The following is a 19,663-nucleotide window of genomic DNA, read 5'->3' as shown; positions in this document are numbered from 1 at the left end:
TATGAAAGTTGATGGCCATAAATCCCTCAATTTTGACAGTTCCCAGATCAACTGCTGTATCTCAGTGGACAACAGTACCTACCATGTTACCACTGCAAACTCCCTCCCTACCAGCTGCTCCACTGAGCAACCAATGCAGCTTCTACCCACAAAGAAAACAGCTCAGTGTCATAAGGGATAGTGTAGTCTTAGAGTTACCAGCCCTCCCACATTGGCCGGGAGTCTCCCAGAATCTGACTCAATCTCCCGGTTGCTATTGAAAGCAATCAGGGAGATTCTAATAGGCCAAAAGTCCAGTTGGCGGCACAGCAGGGCAAAGACAGGCTCCCTACCTGCCCTGGCTCCGCATAGCTTCCAGAAGCAGCCATGTCGCTATGGCTGCTAAGTGCAGGGGCAATCAGCGAGGCTCCACGCACTGCCCCCGCCCTGAGTGCTGGCTCCGCAGGTCCCATTGGCTGCGAACCACAGCCAATGGGAGCTGTGGGGCAGTGCCTGCAAGCAGGGGCAGTGCACAGAGCCACCTGGCCACCCCTGAGCCTAGGAGCCACAGGGACAGGTCAGTCACTTCTGGGAGCTGTCTGAGGTAAACACTGCCCAACTGGAGCACACACTCCCTCCAGCACCCCAACCCCTGCCCTGATCCCCCTTCCAGAATCCACACCCCTCACCCCCTCATGTACCCCGCCCCAGCCTGAGCCCCCTCCCTACCCGACCCTCCATACCGTTTCACAACCCCGATGTGGCCCTTGGACCAAAAAGTTTGCCCACCCCTGGTCTAGATAATACCATGAGTGCAGGGGACTAGAGTAGATGACCTCTCGAGGTCCCTTCCAGTCCTATGATTCTACAATTATGTAAAAAGGGATTTATTTTCAGTAGCTCATTTAGTCTGAGACTGAGCTTAGACTGCCAACATGGGGAATACATTATTGCTAAATATGGTATTGGTTTTCAGTCCTGTTTCACTGGTAATTGGACTGAAATCCCTAACACTGCATATTAGGCTACTGAGCAGCCATTGTATGGTAACATTTTTGAAATCATGTCTAGTTTGGGATTGTAATGGAATAAGTGACCTTGGGGGTGAAAGGCTCCATATCCTGTCCTGGAGCAACCCATGGAAAAAAATTAGTGAGCTTAGCACCCACTGGCAGCCAACTCCTACCCCCACCCCCCCCAGCACCTCCTGTCCGCCGGGAGCCCAGCAAAATAACTCCTCCCCCCTCCCTCCCACCGTCTCCTGCCCACTGCAATCAGCTGTTCCGTAGTATGCAGGAGGTGCTGGGGGTGGGAAGGAGCAGGGATGGGGCATGTTCAGGAGATGGGGTGCGCTCAGAGGAGGCGGCAGAACTGGGTGGGAAGAAGTGGAGGCTTGGGAGAAGGGGTGGGGTGGGAGTATGGCCTGGAGTGGAGCAGGGGTGGGAATAGGTGAGGTGGGGGTGGTGGCTTGGGGTCAGATGGGGTCGTGGCCTGGGGCAAAGCGAAGAGGGGTTAAGCACCCCCGGGGCCAGGAGGAAGCTGGCGCCTGTGAAAGGAACCAACATGGACATTCTCACCACACACATCAGTGTTATCTTAAAAGTAAAACCTATGGGAACCCAGGTGTGACAGAAAAGCTGTTGGGCAGAAGGGGAAGAGAAAAGGAGAAAAGACCTTGAGGAGAAAAGCGATAGTAAAACTTATCTAAATTAAACTTGGAAATAGAGAGGGGAACTGTTTTGAATTGATTTGTTAGCTAAAGTGGTAATTGGCTCTGACATCATTTGTTAGTTAAAGGGTATAAAAGTAGGGTGACCAGATGTCCCGATTTTATAGGGACAGTCTCGATATTTGGGACGTTTTCTTACATAGGTGCCTATTACTCTTCACGCCCTGTCCTGATTTTTCACACTTTCTATCTGGTCACCCTATATAAAAGAGTTGTGATTTTGAGGGTTCTTTGTCAGACCCTACCTGATCATTGGGGGGAGGGTTAGCTCAGTGGTTTGAGCATTGGCCTGCTAAACCCAGGGTTGTGAGTTCAATCCTTGAGGGGGCCATTTAGGGATCTGGAGTAAACTTGGGGATTGGTCCTGCTTTGAGCAGGGGGTTGGACTAGATGACCTCCTGAGGTCCCTTCCAATCCTAATATTGTATGTATGCTGGAGCATGCCAGGATGAGATGGTTCCCCGTAGGTCTGGCCTACTTGTAAGTATACCAATCAGCTGCTTATGAATACTTTGTTTACTCCTGGGGGAATTCTGCACCAAACAATTAAAAATTCTGCACACAATATTTTAAAATTCTGCATATTTTGTTTGTCAAAATAACACAATATAATCAAGCCAGATTTAATTATTTTGGTAATTTATTTCAAAATACCTGTCAGCAAGTATGGCTGTAACAATACAGGCAACAAAAAAGATTCAGGAAATGTTTCTTGACAAAGAAATTCCTTACTAGGCATATTAATACAGAACTTTGAACAATAATGCATTTAAACTACAATACAGAACCGTATTTCCTGCATCCCCCAGAAGCAGTGCAAAGGCTTGGGGAAGTCAGGGGTAACAAAGGAGCTGAGGGAGAGGGAAGTAATTGCTGGGAAGGAGCCTAGGAGTGAATCTGTACGGTTGTTGGGTGCAGGTGGGAGAAATATGAAACAAGTTTTTTGGGGGGCGGGGGGAGGGATTGTTAGGGAGCTTCCCCCACATAGACCCTGGCTGACCCCTAGCCTCTCTCATTCAATCAGGCACATCTGCCCCCCATCCCGACATGTCCCTGCGTGCCCCTCGTCCCCATATGTCCCTACTCCCCCCATGTGTCCCTGCACCTCCCTCCCCGTGTCCCTGCACCCCCACTCAGCCACTCCTCTTCCCCTGTCCCTATGTATCCCTGCACCTCCCCTCCCCCTATCCCCATGTGTCCCTGCATTCCCACTCAGCCACTCCCACCCCCCTCCATCCCCACTCAGACACTTTCCTCCCTTCTGTCCCCATGTGTCCTTGCACTCCCTGGTTCCCCTGTGTCCCTGCACCCCCACTCCCATTCAGCCCCTGGCTGTCACCTCACTAGCTCCTGTGCTCCTGCCCCAATCTGTCCCTCTCACTAGCCTTTCTGAACCCCAGACTATATGACCCTCCAGCATCCCCATGTGCCCCGCTCTGTCTATCCCCACCATATTCTGTGCTTCCTCACCTGGCCCCAAGGGCAAGGTGCTGTGAGGAAGGCAGACACTGCCCCCTCCCTCTCTATGGCTGGCTGCTCCAACCCTGAGCTGGCTGCCCTCTCTTCTGGCATCACAGCAGCTCCTGGTGGGTGAAAGGTGTAATTGCAACACCTCCCTGGCAGAATGTATTTTCTGCAAGGGAAAAAAATCTGCAGGGGACACGAATTCTGCATGTGCGCAGTGGAGCAGAATTTCCCCAGGAGTAAATTTGTTACTGTACTGGGTGTAGTAAATGCTTATTTTTAAATTAGTAGGCATGCTTACAGCAATTGTATAAAAGACCACTGGGCCAAATTTATGGTCAAACTGGTGTCTGGTACTCTCCCATATTAATAATTTCTAATATTATTAATAATTCCAACAGCACAGAAGGGAACTAGTGACCTTTTAACAACCTAATTTCCTTTTTGAAATTCCTCCATATGTCAGGGCCAGACTTTTCTACACCTCTTATTTCAGCAAGGTACTAGGCAATCAGTGCAGAACAGTTGGGTAAATCTGAAGCAAGAAAGTATTTCATTAAGGGTATGTCTACACTATGAAATTAGATCAGTTTTAAAGAAGTCGATTTTTAGAATTCAATTTTATACAGTCGATTGTGTATGTCCACACTAAGTGCATTAAGTCGGCGGAGTGCGTCCTCACTACTGTGGCTAGCATCGACTTATGGAGCGGTGCACTGTGGGTAGCTATCCCACAGTTCCCATTCTGGGTTAAGCTCCCAATGCCTGATGGGGCAAAAACATTGTCGTGGGTGGTTTTGGGTACGTGTCGTCAGTTGCCCCTCCCTCCGTGAAAGCAATGGCAGATCATTGTTGCACACCTTTTTTCCTGGGTTACCTGTGCAAACGCCATTCCATAGCAAGCATAAAGCCCTCTCAGCTCACTGTCACTGTTGCTGTTGTGGGCAAGTCTACTGTGGGGGCTGCTGTGATCCAAGTAGCCAACGCAATCATTAACGTTTTGTTATCAAGAATAGTGACTCTGGGAAATGTGCAGGCCTTTTTAGATTTTAGGTGCATCATATTCCTGTCCTTTGCCGCTGGTGAAGAAGTCTTGCAGTCGTCCATTCCAGTCTGGTTGACGCTGTAATACCCCATAGCACTTCTGTGGTTGTCACATGTAACAGCTCCAGGGCTCTTGCTCTTTTGCTGTGGCTGAGGTACCTTTCCCTACCAGGACCTCCAAGCATTCAACACAGAAGCACCTGCAGCAGCTGGCATTGCTACACAGCAGCAGCTCCTGGGTGCCTTCAAAGCAGATGGTGCAGTAGGAGTGCTAGCTGTCCTCGTCGGACATGTAGCTTGGTCAGGGGTTCTGGGAATGTCTTCCCTGCCCAGCTCCTAGCAACCTCCAGGGCATGGAGTACGGCTCCACCACTTCCGTTGCAACTCTGCTCTCCTGCTTGCTGGAGGCTTCTGCCTCAGGCTGCTCTCCCAGCTGGCAGCACCGCGCAGTCACACCTACCCCAGCCTACCCCTTGCTCCTATGGCTCATGAAACCTGGAAAGTAGTAAGGAGCAGTTCAACTATAGGCTGAGCAAGCGCAGAATGGTGGTAGAAGGTGCCTTTGGATTTTTAAAAGCTCGCTGGCACAGTTGGTCAGACCTCAGCGCAGCCAACATTCCTACTGTTATTGCTGCTTGCCGTGTGTGCCATAATATCTGTGAGAGTAAGGGAGAGACGTTTATGGTGGGGTTAGAGCTTGAGGCAAATCGCCTGGTGTCCAATTTTGAGCTGCCAGACACCAAGGCGATTAGAAGAGCATACCAAGGCGCGCTGCGCATCAGAGAGTCTTTGAAAACCAGTTTCATGATTGGCCAGGCTTCAGTGTGACAGTTGTGTGTGTTTCTCCTTGATGCAAACCCACCCCCTTTGTTGATTTTAATTCCCTGTAAGCCAATCACCCTCCCCCCTTTGAAATAAAGTAACTATTGTTTTGAAATCATGCATTCTTTCTTTATGAATTAAAAAAAAATGAGACAATGGACAAGATAGCCCGGGTGGGGTGGGGGAAGAGGGAAGGACAAGGCTACATTGCTTATTGTAGCCACACTAAAAATCAAACTGTTTCAATGACAGCCTTCTGTTGCTTGGGCCATCCTCTGGAGTGGAGTGACTGGGTGCCTGGAACCTCCCCACCCTGCGTTCTTGAGCGTCTGGGTGAGGAAGCTATGGAACATGGGGAGCAGGGTAGGCAGTTATACAGTGGATGCAGCTGGGGTCTGTGCTCTTGTTGGCTTTCCTGCAGCTCCAACATTTGCTTCATCATGTCTGTTTGCTCCCCCAACAGACGCTTCATCATGTCCATTTGCTCCCCCATTAGCCTCAGCATTGCGTCCTGCCTCCGCTCTTCGCGCTCACTTAATTCTTTCCTGTCCTCTGCCACTGAATGCCTCCATGCATTAAGCTGTGCCCTATCAGTGCAGGAGGACTGCATGAGCTCGGAAAACATGTCATCGCGAGTTCGTTTTTTTGCCTTCTAATCTGCGATAACATCAGGGACGGAGAGGATAGGGGGAGCATAGAAACATTCTACACTCTACGACTCTGGGGGGACTGCATGGTCACCTGTGCCGCTGAGTTCGCCATGCTGACCAAACAGAAAATGAAATTCAAAAGTTCCCGGGGGCTTTTCCTGTGTACCTGGCTAGTGCATCGGAGTTCAAAATGCTGTCCAGAGCATTCACAATAGAGCACTCTGGGATAGCTCCTCGAGGCCAATACCGTTGATTTGCGTCCACACGACCCCAAATTCAACCCAGCAAGGTCGATTTTAGCGCTACTCCGCTCGTTGGGCAGGACTACAGAAGTCGATTTTAAGAGCCCTTTAGGTCGATGGAACAGTGTTGGTTGTGTGGATGCAGTCATTTTTAAATCGGCCTAAAGCAGCTACATTCGACCTAACCCCATAGTGTAGAGCAGGGCTAAGTCTTTTAGCACTGTGAGGTGCAAATTCCAATTAGCAGTCCTAACAGATTGACTAAAGAGCTGCAAAGACTCACCCACAGCTGGCACTTGTCCCAGCATCTTCAACTTTTTCCTGGTGCTCAATGTACTTCTTCTCCAACCTTGTCAATTCAGTGTTTGGATGCATTAATTACAGCCCCAAGCATTGTGTTTAACCAGGTCCTCCACGCTAGTATTCTCCAAAGATTCATTTACTAGTCAGTACTCTTTGTCTCTCCATTGATGCCTAAAAATGATCAAGACCAAAGTAAAAACACAGATTTTGTATTACTTTGGGATTATCATTATGTTGCATGCGATGAAGTGAGCTGTAGCTCACAAAACCTTATGCTCAAATAAATTTGTTAGTCTCTAAGGTGCCACAAGTACTCCTTTTATTATGTTATGTAATATACGTTATGTAACTTTGTACATACCGTTTGTGGATGGATTCCAGTAACTTCTGGCTGCATGCGGACATCATAACCAGTGCCTCATTACAACTCTTTTGGTGTAACAAACAGAGCTGATAATCAATACCACAGAACCTCTTCTTTTTTACTGATGACGGCAAATCAAGTTGAAGGACTCCTTCCATGCATAGTAATCTGTAACATTAAAAAAATTAATCAGCTATCATATTCGGAGAATTAACTAATAACACAGCACTGTCAGTTGATGGTCATAGTTTAATTATGTGAGGGCTGCATGTATGACATACTTGTGTTAAAGTATAATTAAAAAACACTGTTTTTTAAACTTTTTCTCAAATATATATGTACATGATTGTTCTGGGTTTGTCACATTTGGTACCATTATGTTCATGGGAGAAAGGGCTTTCAAAATTATACCCAACTCAACCTACTTCCAATCACATTATATCAACATTTCCTCTACCCAGAGGGTCTGAAGCTGGGAATGTGTGGTGGAGGCAGGGATTGAGTCCCCTTTGCTATGCTGCAGAGGGTGGCACCATTGAAATAATGATTCTGTAGATTTTTACAAATCAGATGACACCACCCTTACCTTCTATCATTAACTTGCCAACAGAATTATAATGCTCCCAGATTGTAATGTCATTAACAGGATATCGAACTAGATGAATCACTGGATCTGATCTTGTATAACCCTATGGAAACCAAACTTCTGTCACACCCCACAGAAGTAACTCCAGGTTAGAGTTGAGCCATGTATGCAGATTGTGTATTTGTCATCTTAAAATGTTCCCATGGTAAATCCAGAGGTATCCAAAGGGTTAAGCATGTCATCCAGATAACAGCTCCCTGCCAGCATTATGCTCTCAACATTCCAGACACTGGTTTAATTCATAAATAAAAAAAACTGCAGTCCAGCAACAACAAATTACTCACACTCTTCTTCATGGTTCATCACCACAGTAAAAAGTATTACTGTTATTGTGTGTTAGTTACATCACATATGAAAAATGGAGAAGTGTGCAAAAGGAAGAAACAAAAAGGGTCAGAGTTAGAAAGCTGCAAAATCTATGCAATCCAGAGCTGGCACTAGGCATAAGTAGACTAAGCAATTGCTGAGGCCCCCAAGCAGCAAAAGGGAGCCCCCCATTCACTTTTTATTATGGCATTGTGTATGGGGGGCCTCACAAAATATTACTGCTTTGGGTCTCCAATGGATGCTATCCCAGAACAGTGTGAAGACTTTGGGAGCTAGAGCAAGGGAGTCTCTGACCCATGCATAGGCTGTAGGCTCTGTGCAAACCCAAAACACCATGCATGGCTACCGCCAGCTCCAAACTGCAACCCCCTCCAGCTCCTCCTCTGTCCTTTGTCTCTTCCCGGGGTCCAGGAGGCCACCTGATCTCTTTGTTCTCCAACACCTTCGGTTGGCACCTTGCAGGGGAGGCCCAGGCCATCAGTTGCCAGGAGACAGGGTGTCAGCCATTCTCTGTGCAGACAGCCTAGGGTCTTTGCAACAATTACACACACTTATCCCACCACCTAGATACTTAAGAAATGCATGGGGAAACTGAGGCACCCACACAGTATTCAGAGAAAACATTAAGAACATTCCCACTTTGTCACACTGGAGGAAGGACAGCTCAGTACAGAGAGAGATGAAGAGAATGGGCTAGAACCAGGAAGAAAGTAGGTACCCGCTCTATGTGGGCAGGGGCGGGGATTGTTTACCCCCTCACCAGCCCTGCTGCGCTCGCAGTTTACCCCTGGCCACTCCCTTGCTCCAGGGACCAACCCTAGCTCCCGCCCCAGTGTGCTTTTGCCCCCGGCCCCTTTTATAATCATTCCCCGGGGGGCCCACAAATATGTTTGGAGCCGGGCCCATAAAAAGTTAATCCGGCCCTGCCTACGGGAGCTGTTAAATAGTGGTGCTGAGAGTCTGACTCCTGCCCGGGCTGCAGCTCAAAATCTGTGCAGGGCAAGGCACTGTGCAGGCGGCACAGGCCAATACAAGGGGCGCGTAATCCACGGCGGTCCGTACGGTCCATACACGGCGGCCTGCAGGGTCGCTACTCTAGCAGGGCACCAAGCAACACCGGCTGATGCAGCGGGTGACGTGACTAACCCACGGCCAGGCTGCAGGCTCGTGCTCCCTGGCCGCGGGGAGTCAGGTCCGCACGCGGCACAGCGGCCCCACAGGGGGCGAACCGCTGGCAGTGACGTCATCACTCGCGTGGAACTGCGCCCGGAGCGTTCAGGCTACGTAAGCGTGTGCGAGGCGGAGACAGAGCACGCGCCGTACGTGGGGCGGGTTGGCCGCGCGCGTGCGCGGGGACAGCCGGGGGTGGCGGTTGAGCCAGGGAGGTCGGGGCTGGCAAGCGGTGAGTAGGGGTCTCCCCGGGAGGGGGACACCGCGGCCGCTGCATGTCCCGACCGGGACCAGCCCCCGCCCTGGGGAGCCGCCCGGCCCCGGGCTCCCCCCTCATGCGGGGAACCCCCCCGCCCCTCCCAACTGCTGCTGCCCCCCTCCCCCCCCCCCCCCCCCGCGCGGGGCGAGCGCTCCCCGGCCACACGGTGCCTCAGGGCCGCGCGCGCGCTCTGGCACTTGGCACCTGGGGGTGGGGGCTGCCTGCTCCCGCTGCTTTCCGAGGGGGGCCGGGGTAGAAATGCCTCGAGCGGGCTCCCCGCCCGCCCGGAGCCCCGCGGGAACCTGCCCGGGCCCGATGCGCTTTGTGCCACTGCTTTTTCTGACGGGCTAATCGAGGCTTCTCTTCCTTGCTCAGGAGCGTGGCAGGACTTGGCGAGGAGCTCACGCCTTGCGAGAGGCCGCTTCCCTCCCCAGCCGTTGGCATCTGCTTTTCAGGACACAGCCACTCCCAAAGGGATGGAGAAGGGCAGCTGAGAGGCCCCCCAAGGCTCCTGCAAAGGGCCTCTGAGACTGGCCTCATCTTACCGAGTTTGGCTTCGTGGGGGTGGGCATTTCTTCCCAGCCTGCTCTGGATCCTTTTTAGCGGCACTCCGGACCAAAGGAGATGGAAGAAAAGGAGCGATGTGATAAATTCCAGCTGGTATCCTGATGCTAAGCGGATTTAAATCTTATATTGATATTTTTGGAGAGGAGACAGAGGGAAGGAAATACCCCAACAGCAACTTTTTATGGGGTGGGGGAGGAGGGGGGTGGGAAAAAATGTTACAGATCCCTACGTGATTTTTCCAAGCAAGAAATTACTAAACAAACTGAAGCACAAGAGAAGGGCTTGCCAGCTGGAAGCAGGATTTGCCTATAAAAGAAGGGATCAGTGGGCTCTTGTTTTGATTGTGGAGCAGGGGAGAAATTTAAGACTCCTCTGTTTCTCACCATCTTCCCCACAACTACCGGAAGAAAAAATGAGTTGCGTGCCATGGAAAGGTGACAAAACCAAATCTGAGTCTCCTGAGCCACCACAGCTGGCACCACTGCGTATTTACCATGAGAAACAGCGTAGGGAGCTGTGTGCTCTCCATGCCCTCAATAATGTCTTCCAGGACAGCAACGCCTTCACCCGGGAAACACTGCAAGAGATTTTCCAGAGGTAGGGAGCACCCTGCACTGGCATTGTTTGTTCCCTTTTTGCACTTCATTGCTGGGATGAGTATCTGAAATACCCTTTCTGTGGGTGGCAAGGGGGAGAGGAAGGTTGTTCAGAATCTGACACTGCTGAAGGCTAGACATGGCATCTTCTCTATTCTGTCACATAATTTCCTATATTAATGATGGAAAAACTCTTACCTTCTCTCCCCCTTCCCCCCCATGGTTTCCTGTCCCTCATACTGTTCAGCCTGCCACTTTAGGGTGCAAGGACTCAGTTGCAGATGCCCTTATGTAATAGGCCCACTTTAATTATCTCTCCCTCCCCAGTGCTCTTTCTACCTGGTTCCCAAATTTCCTCCCTTCCTGTTTTTTAAAAGGTAAATTATTGCCATCAAAATACTTTGCCTTGTAGTCATGTGGTTGGCCTGAGAGTGGGGAGGGTAGGAGAGGACTGAAAAATGGGTCAGAATGAAAAAATTTTGACGTAGTTCTGTCCAAAAACTTCTAAACAGCTGCAAGTTAGAGCTTATGTCTACTTCCTGTGCTGTTCTGTGATCAGATGAGTGACTCTTGGTGTTCATTTATGAATGAAATATTATTGCCTCTATATTTTCACACAGGCAAGGTCCTGTATACTCTGACAAGCAAGATCTAAATTCTGCAGCTAGTTCCCTATGATTTGTGACACTGTGGTGCAAATCCTGCAGCAGTTTTGGATAACTTTTAAATATGGAGTTTTTTGTTTAAATATGAAAAGAAATTATCTAGTCAAAAGTCTTGATTTTTATGATCAAATTCAAAGTGTTTTATGCTTTTCCTACATTTTCATGGGAGCACTTGTGAATACTACTCTGAAAGTCACTTTCCCTCCACCAATATACTAAAGGGAATCCCCTTTGATTCTCTATCTCTATCCATAGTAGTCATTGTAGATTAATCTAATTTGGGTTGGAGGTCCATTACCAGAATCTGATAGTCTGGAATATGTGAGAAGCCAAGCTCCACATGCCAGAGGGTGTGACCTAAAGTCTTTTCTGCCATTGATCAAGGTTTGTGTAGTCCCCCAATGTTGACAACACAATAGCAGTATTCTGTATCAATGAGCAGGGAGGTATTTTCCCCCTAGCTACTCTTCTGAGACGCCACGGTCCCATGAGAATGGTATCCAGCTCACCCATGTATCTTTCTTTGATTGTCTGTAACACATTTTCTTTTCCAATCTTAAATCAGCCTACAATGCTATCATGAGTAGTCTTCAAAATGGACCATAGTTAACATACTGATCAAGAAGTGGAGCTGTCCCTCAGTGGTCAGCAATGAAAAGTGCTGGTGGTTTTGTTCCCGCACAGAGACAGAAACTTAATCATGGATGCATTTCTATTGGACTGGACTTCTGTGTTGAAAGATCTTTCTCAGAAGTGGAAGAGGTTTTGCATATGGGTAGTGGAAAAGAACCTGTCTCCACGCTTTGCCTCCATTGTATCTATCTTGGATTACTTGCTGAACTTAACTGAAGGCAAGAAGAGGTTGAAGGACTATGGGCCATCTTCAGCATACTGTTATTCAGCTGACAGTTCCACTGTCTTCAGTCATCTCACTGTGTGTCATCAGATTCCCTAGAGGTTTGGTAAATGTATCCCCACCAAACAGTGAACTCGCTGAATGTGGAATCTAAATCTGGGGGTGACAAAACTAATGACTTGCCCTTTGAGTCCTTACCGGTCACCAAAGACAGCCTTGTAACCGTAATAACATCTACAAGAAGAGTTATTGATTGCAGGCTTGAATAGTTGATCCCCCAACCTTCGTTCTAGTCTATAGAGACAAAATGTGTCCTACATATTCATCCCAAATATATAGCAAAAGTTGGATCCAGGCTTCCATCTGAATTAGACCACTCATATCCTGGTATTCTTCAGACCTTATTCCTATTCACAAGAAGTTAGATGGCATACCCTAGATATCAAGAGTCTTTTATTTGCATATCCATACATCTGTCAAAGAGGACTAGTTTGTGTTCTGAGACCTGATTAGCCAGGATGACAGTACCTTAGGGTCTTGGGGCTTACTCTATTGCACATCAGTGACATAGTTTCATAATGATTCCGTTTTATAAATCTGTAGGACAGCTACCTGAAATTCTACACATACATACACAGCTGTACTTGTACAACTTGGAATCTAGATTGCATACTCTGTTTTGGGAGTGCAGCTTTGCATTCCTTGTGTAATTAAACTCAGCTGATCTATCTTTCTGTGGGTTCTACAGTACAAGTTAAGTGCACACACAAGTAGGAATACGTAGAGGCAGTTCTCAAAGAGGAAATGTTACTCACCAGTAACAGTTTGTGTGTTACCTCCACATATTTATACAACCTGCCCACTTTCCTTTTCTCTGAATTCTCCTCTGGAAAGAACAAAATTGGTTGTAGCCTTACAGCTCTCTTATAAATGTGCTTCTGGACTTTTTTGTGCCCAGTGGGCACTGTTTACTAGAATGTAAGCTCTCTGGGGAAGGGTCTGTGGGGTTTTTTTTTTTCTCCTGTTTGTACAGCGTCTAGCACAGTGAGGTCCTGGTCTGCGATTGGGGCTCCTAGGTGCTATTATTTCTATTATCATGATGCTCAGCAGGACCAGCCTGCATGTCATATGAGTGTAAATATGCAGAGGCAATATTCTTGAAGTAGAGTCAAGTGTTGGAAGTGGATATGCTGAAAGAGTTATGGCCAACTATCTGCAAAAAGCAGCTTTTGTGTGACCAGTGAAAGCCAGTTGACGTTTTGGGACCATAATTACTTGTGAATATTACTGCCTCTGTTTTTGGCACAGTAATATTCTGAACTTGTTAAAAGAAGCAGTAATTTGACCCTTGCTCAGAAACACACCAGTGATATTAGTTGCCTTTCCTATTAACAACTTGTTTCAAGCCTTCCCTCCCTTTTATAGGCCCATCGCTTTTGGGTTGGATTACGCCAACATACTCTACTGTGGCTGCCTCTGAAGACTAGAAGCTTATGTTAGTGCAAAATGCTGCCCACTTAGGCGCTGATGGTCTGGGACCTGGCAATGTGAAAAGCTGCCTATCCCCTCCTGGTGTCAAAGGCTTTACGGTGGAATGCTCTAGGATCAGGGTATTTTTAGTGGACAGCCTTAGCCTGCACAAGTCGTTCCATCTGGCTGTCCACCAAAGTTTGACAGCCTTCAGGGCACAGTGTAAGAACCAAGCAGGCATCTCTGCTCCCCCAGCCATGTGGGAGGAAGAGCAGGAGCTCCTGGGGATGGAGCTAATATGTAGGTGACTTTTCCGGCTGGAAGCAGCAACCTTTGGACGCTAGTGATGTCATCAAACTAATTTCTTCAATTTAGCCAAGTCAGCAGAGGTCATCTTACTTCAACGCCTTTCCACCCCTTTTCCTTATGGGTCCCCTATAGCTAGCTGCATTTGCCGGCTATTGGGCCCTTCTCGGCTACCCCTCCCCTCTCCCTTTCGCTGCCTCCATTCCTTCCCTGTTCCCTCATTCCTTCCTGCCTTCTCACTGCAAAGCATATTTTAAAAAAAATACAAAAACAACAAAATGTAACTGGATATTTGCCAACCATCACTCTAACTGACCTGCGTATATGATATATGCTTTGCCCCGTGCCTTGTCTATTGAGATAGTAAGCTCTTTGGTGGGGAGACTGTCTTCCTATATGTTTTGCACAGTACACAGCATGATGGGACCCTGATCTTGATTGTGGCTGCTGTTGAGGTGCTATCATAATACAAACAAATAATAATGTCTAGGCAAGCTTCTGAGTGAATGTTTAAGTGGCAGCGAAGAGAGATTTCCCACCAGCAAGCTTAGCCGTTGAGCTATTGTAATAGCATTGACAGCTGGTCCATGCAGTAATGATACTGCTTGTTTTAATAGGTTCCCAGATGCTACAGTGTTGGATTTTATAAACACGAGTTCTTCTTCCTTGGCAAACATGGAAACATACCGGCAGCCAAACCACTCCAGGGTGCTGTGAGCTCATCCATTCTTATGAGTTTAGTAGGGTCAGACCCAGTCAATACCGGTACTCTTGGGAGGTTTCCCATCTAAATGACATTATTCTTTTCCTTTTGAGTCAGGGCTGAACTAATACCTTGTCAATTTCTCTGCCTGCTGGGTAAGAGAGAGAGCAGAATGGTTCAGGTTGAAGATGCCAGTCTTTGCCAATTGTCCAATTGGGATTTTGAACAGTGAGGATGTATAATAGGATTGCACAACCTTCCCATTGAATCATCATCTTTCAGCTGAACTTTGTAATAAAACTGCATGGGATACAGGTACAACCACCAGTGCCACTTCTAACTAGCATATGGATGTGTGAGCCTGGGAGATGAATACAATGAACTCCTGCAACAGTATACTTTCACTTTGTGTTCACAGACTGTCTCCCAACACTATGGTGACACCACACAAGAAGAGCATGCTGGGAAACGGAAACTACGATGTGAATGTCATCATGGCAGCGCTTCAAACCAAAGGCTATGAAGCAGTTTGGTGGGACAAGCGCAGGTACTGAGAACCAGCTTTTAATTGCTATAGTTTGGGAAATGGCTCCCTCGTGCTAGGGTTTATAACAGAGGAAGTAGGAGAAATAACTGAATACCATCTCTGCTCTCTCTGCTTCCCCAGGGATGTTAATGTCATTGCCCTCTCTAATGTGATGGGCTTCATCATGAATCTGCCCTCCAGCCTCTGCTGGGGTCCCCTGAAGCTCCCCCTTAAACGACAGCACTGGATCTGCGTCCGGGAGGTGGGAGGCACCTACTACAATCTCGACTCCAAACTCAAGATGCCAGAGTGGATTGGAGGTGAAAGTGAGCTCAGGTGAGTCTCCTTCCATCCTAATCCCCTACTCCTAGCCCCTATTACAGATTGAGCATCTGCTTTTAACACCTAGTATCTGGTACAATACAGTTCATGCTTTACTGCCACTGTAGAATGGCATGAATTCTGATAGCAAAGACTGAAGAATGGGAATGAAATTCATATGCCCCTCCTGGATCTTACCCCATGTTTCCTTAGCTTCACAGAAGTGAGACACAATTTTAGCTAATGGGAGACTTCAAGGTTCAGGAGAGCCTGGGCTTCTTTCCTAAGGCTGCTGGTTTTGTCACCATGATGAGTGTAGATTCCTAAATGGTTAATCTGTGGTGACATCTGTAATGGACTGACCCACCATGCTCATGTTTCTTCAGATGGGGAGCACTTGACAGGGTTCCATTGATGGTCAGTTATTGCATGTGTCCAACAGAGAAATGATTTAATTTGAAAAAATGCAGCTTTTTTCCTTAAACACTTTCTACAGTGGCTAATGAGCCTCTGCCCATTTTCCTGTTCTTTCTGAGATCCAGGTAGCACTTCTGTGCTTGTGCTAAATTTTTCATGTCTTTCAGAGTGTAAAATTGTGGTTCTTACCATTCATGGTCAATGAAGATTCGTGGCATCGCCCCTCACATGCCAAAAACCATAATGATTAGCCTTGATGCCCCAGACAAATTGATTCCATTTGGGGGAATTGTGCTCTAGCAAAAAGAAAAGGAGTACTTGTGGCACCTTAGAGACTAATTTATTTGAACATAAGCTTTCGTGAGCTACAGCATCTGATGAAGTGAGCTGTAGCTCACAAAAGCTTATGCTCAAATAAATTAGTCTCTAAGGTGCCACAAGTACTCCTCCTTTTCTTTTTGCGAATACAGACTAACACGGCTGCTACGCTGAAATTTGTGCTCTAGCAATGTCTGTAGAGCTGGTCATGCCAATCAAGGATTAGTGAATTGAGTGACAACCTAAAATTCCATGTGTGTAACTTCCAGTAGAGAATTCATTCAGTCCTATGATTGCTGCTTAATACTGCTGGTTTGGAATGATTACTGTTTCAGTCTCAAGACTGTTGCATTTCAGCATTAAGTGAATGATTCCTGTGTATAACATTTTGGGAACTTTTTTGGCAAAATATATAAGGGAAATGTAAGACTTTTATTTTCATATTATTTAAGTCCTATCTTTTGCTACTGGATAATCACTCAAAGAGAGGCTGAAAAAATATATCTGATCCCAGTTCATAGGCTGCCAGTAATCATTCTATGCCACTAGGTTTACCATGGCATCCTACTTTTTCCTGCCAGTCACTTCACCTTGGGGGGGAAGTGCTTTGAAATTGATGAGATTGCTGATCTCTGAAACCCAAAGAAATAAGTTTTTTGTTTATTTCAGTTGCATTACATTTTGCCAATTCACAAGAACAGTGTCTGTCCTTGGAGAATGGGCAAGATTTTTTTTGTATAAACTCTAATAATGAGGTTAAGACTATGCCCATGTGGTTCCGAAATAACCTGCCAGGTGTATGGAATTAGTTAGAAATTTAATATGTAGTTGTCAGAATTTTTTTTATACAATCTAAAGACCTTCACCTATTATCTTCCTATGTATTTTGTCACATCTGCTTATTAAGTCTTTACTCCTAAAGGGCTTTGCAGAGCCAATACTACTTATTCTGGATTTTGTTGTTTCACCTCACTTTTGCCCTTCTCCTTTCCATAGGAAATTTTTGAAACACCAGCTGAGAGGAAAGAACTGTGAACTTCTGCTGGTGGTGCCAGAGGAGGTGGAAGCACATCAGAGCTGGAGAGCTGACATGTGACCTGGATTTGCTCTCTCTCTTCTCACTACAGCTCCAGTCCCTCCCCCCACAAACCCCTGATGTCTTCTGACCTGGATAATGGGTGCCCTAGCTCTTTTCCTCTGGAACTTCCTTTCACTGGTCTCTTCTTTCTATATTGATGGTGCAATAGGACAGTGGCATAGGGTATTGTGGGGGCCAGAATGGATGAGGATGGAAGCCAGTCACTTTTTAATGAGGAGAGTGAGCTCTAAGCTTTTAAGCTGATTACCTTGCATAGCGCTCTTTAAAATACGCTTTGGGGATAGGGTGTTCGGAACACTCCCTGCTGATTCTCCCCCATGCCCCAATATCTTAAAGACTAATTGTAGCTGGACACTACTCCTTCCAGACTTAACAAAACTTCTTTGGATGGGAAGTGTCAAGCATGCTGTCTCCTCTCTGAAACAGTCTCTACCCCCAAAGCAAACTATTCTGAATACATTTGCAAATCATGGGGGACTCTCAGGAAACTCTTGAACACTAGCAATGGTATGGTGCTCTGTAGAATCTCCTGCTTAGTGAGGGTTTGTGCCAATGGTTAGGGACAACCTATCTTTAAAGAAACTGTTGGGGGATTCTTCTCTAATGTTTTTAGGGACTTTTGTTATGCAGATGGCTTAGATGCTGCTTTGGATAGGGCAGGCTGATTAGGGAGTAGAAGTGGTAACAAGTTTAGGCTGGTTCAGAAGCATCACATATCTGGAGTAAGAGAGGCCACTAGGGGCTTGTAGGGGGTTTTCTTTGGTGCAGTATATAACATCTTAATTGTTCCTTTATGTGCACTTGTTAGTTCAGGAGCTGATTGCAGAGAAAGGAATAAAACTGAAGGTGTTTAAGAGGAAGGAGGAGTCATTCCCTCTTATTTTCCTCCTCTGTGAAAGATTAGCCATGGCCATGAGAGAGGAAGAAAGACGGTGGAGAAACTCTTCTACAAATAAATTAGAAGTTACACAAAGCAAAAGCAAAGAGAGGCATTGCAATTGTAGATTTCTCTGCCTCCTGTTGTCACTAGCAGTTACTGGGGGAGATGTGTACAGGGTTCATGAGAGAGTCTTCCTGATGGTAAGGGCAGACTATCTAGCATGATAGCTGAATTAAGTACTTTGGTTTTGGCTGACAGACATTCCCCTGACTGCTGAATCACCTCACCCTCTGTTCCCTCCTGCAGAGAAAAGTGACTATGACAGGGAGACTCCAGTAGGAATCTTGCACTCAGTTTTTTTTTCCTATGCCACCCAGTGCTGGGTGTAGTTTAATCATTCCTTCCACAGCAGAAAGGAAAGGGTGAGTTTGGGATGAATTTCACACTACTGTTGACTCTTCCTGGTCAAGCTATGTTACAACTGTTTGTCTCATTTCCTAATGCACATGCTGTACTCGCAGTTATAACAGCAAGTGAAGAACAATGATGGAAACCACCCTGGGTAGGCCAGTGTCTGAAGCTAAACTTACAAACCACCAAAGCCTTCCCTTTGCCACAGAAAACAGAGGCCATGTGGCAACAGGACAAGAGTGGTGGTGTGGTCAACCCTGGACATCTTACAGGTACCATGCTGCAGCCTCCTGACAACATATTGGCAGTGGCTCTTCTGCACGTTCTACAGTCCAAACCCAATGTTTCTATTTCTACAAGAGCCCTACTTTCTTCTTAACGCCACATTCCAATGACCAAAACCAGCTGGCAGAATTTTTAAACACATCACAAGGAATTCTGCTTATGACTTGAAGCCATTTTCTAAAAGGGAAGGAAAACAATAGCAAAAGAATTTTCTATGTTGATTAAAATCGCACTTTGGAGAGCCCCCGTTTGCATGGAAGCCGCAAGCCAATGGATCAGTGTACAATATGCAAAGATGTTTTAAAAACATTGTAGGGTTGCCTCCCTATATTTGTATATAATGTCCCTGCTTAACCCCCAGGGAAAGGGTGTGATCCAGCTGCTCAGGAAAAGGGAAACTGTATGATCATATCCCTGGGGAATAATGCTGTGGTGACAGAGGGAGGGGAAACAGACTAATCTCACTGCTTAGGAGTGGGGAAGCCCATGTTTGTTTTCTTGCTTTTTTTGGTTTTGTTATAGCCTTGTCTTGAGTTTGTTTACAGAGATGTATTTTGTTTAACCAAATATTAAAAATGGAAAAATCTCCATATAAAGTGTCCTGTCACTTCTGTGTGTTCAGCTGAATTGTTCTGTAACATGGTATGTAAAGGAAAAAATAAATTGTTCTTTGTTTATGAAGTTGTGGCCTTCTTGGGAGAAACTACCTTCATCAAAGTGCTTCTGAACTCTGATATGGAACCCATCTAGTTGACTCCAGGTAGCCTAGGATACCACTCTTGAGACATTGCTAAGTTATCCAAAACTTCTTACCTATCTAAGCTGTCTTAGGGTAGAACCATCTCATCTCCCACCCCATCACAGCTAACACTGTATACATAAAACTGGAGGATAACCACCCATCTGGGTGCAAAGCAGTAACAGCTATTCTAGTCTTCTATTAGTATCTGGGGGCATGAAAGTTGAGCCCTCAAGATGCAAATCCACAAGGGATGTCTACTAAACACACCATGTTTGGGTTAAATTTATTTAATATTTAATACAAAAAAGGTATGCAGCCGATTTCCAAAGTGTAGTAGTTTTATGATGCAAACAGAATCGGCATAGGCACAATCTTTAACCAAATGTGTTCCCCTTTCCTCCAACAAAAAAAAAAAATTGCAAGGAGAATATTGAAAACAAGTTTTCCCCGTAGGGCTCAGATGAAACTTACTCCTCTTTGTACTCTGCCTCTTGATAAATTC

General features: G+C 46.6%; 1 protein-coding gene and 1 long non-coding RNA gene across 5 annotated transcripts; one reads left to right on the top strand and one right to left on the bottom strand.

Moving 5' to 3' along the window:
* Positions 1–4,812: 4,812 nt before the first annotated feature.
* LOC119847656 lies at positions 4,813–9,036 on the bottom strand. Of its 3 annotated transcripts, none has more exons than XR_006276812.1 (3): positions 6,595–9,036; positions 6,214–6,404; positions 4,813–4,872 (listed from the first exon to the last, which is right to left on the bottom strand). It is a non-coding gene; the product is annotated as an uncharacterized LOC119847656 (long non-coding RNA). The 3 variants fall into 3 exon arrangements; XR_006276810.1 differs by lacking the exon at positions 4,813–4,872 and adding an exon at positions 5,999–6,036; XR_006276811.1 differs by lacking the exon at positions 4,813–4,872 and having other exon boundaries at positions 6,014–6,404; positions 6,595–6,765; positions 7,184–9,036.
* Positions 8,860–19,094, top strand: JOSD1 (Josephin domain containing 1). 2 transcript variants are annotated; one of them, XM_043501674.1, is made up of 6 exons: positions 8,860–8,972; positions 9,375–10,163; positions 14,323–14,477; positions 14,581–14,709; positions 14,830–15,024; positions 16,741–19,094. In XM_043501674.1, exons 3-6 carry the CDS (start codon positions 14,467–14,469, stop codon positions 16,838–16,840), a joined length of 435 nt encoding a protein of 144 aa, XP_043357609.1. In that variant the 5' UTR covers positions 8,860–8,972; positions 9,375–10,163; positions 14,323–14,466; the 3' UTR covers positions 16,841–19,094. The 2 variants fall into 2 exon arrangements, with proteins under 2 accessions (XP_043357609.1, XP_038227441.2); XM_038371513.2 differs by lacking the exon at positions 14,323–14,477.
* Positions 19,095–19,663: the final 569 nt, after the last annotated feature.

The sequence above is a fragment of the Dermochelys coriacea genome, chromosome 1 (genome assembly GCF_009764565.3).
Source record: "Dermochelys coriacea isolate rDerCor1 chromosome 1, rDerCor1.pri.v4, whole genome shotgun sequence".
Taxonomy (NCBI): domain Eukaryota; kingdom Metazoa; phylum Chordata; order Testudines; family Dermochelyidae; genus Dermochelys; species Dermochelys coriacea.
This window is presented reverse-complemented; position numbering and strand designations above follow the sequence as displayed.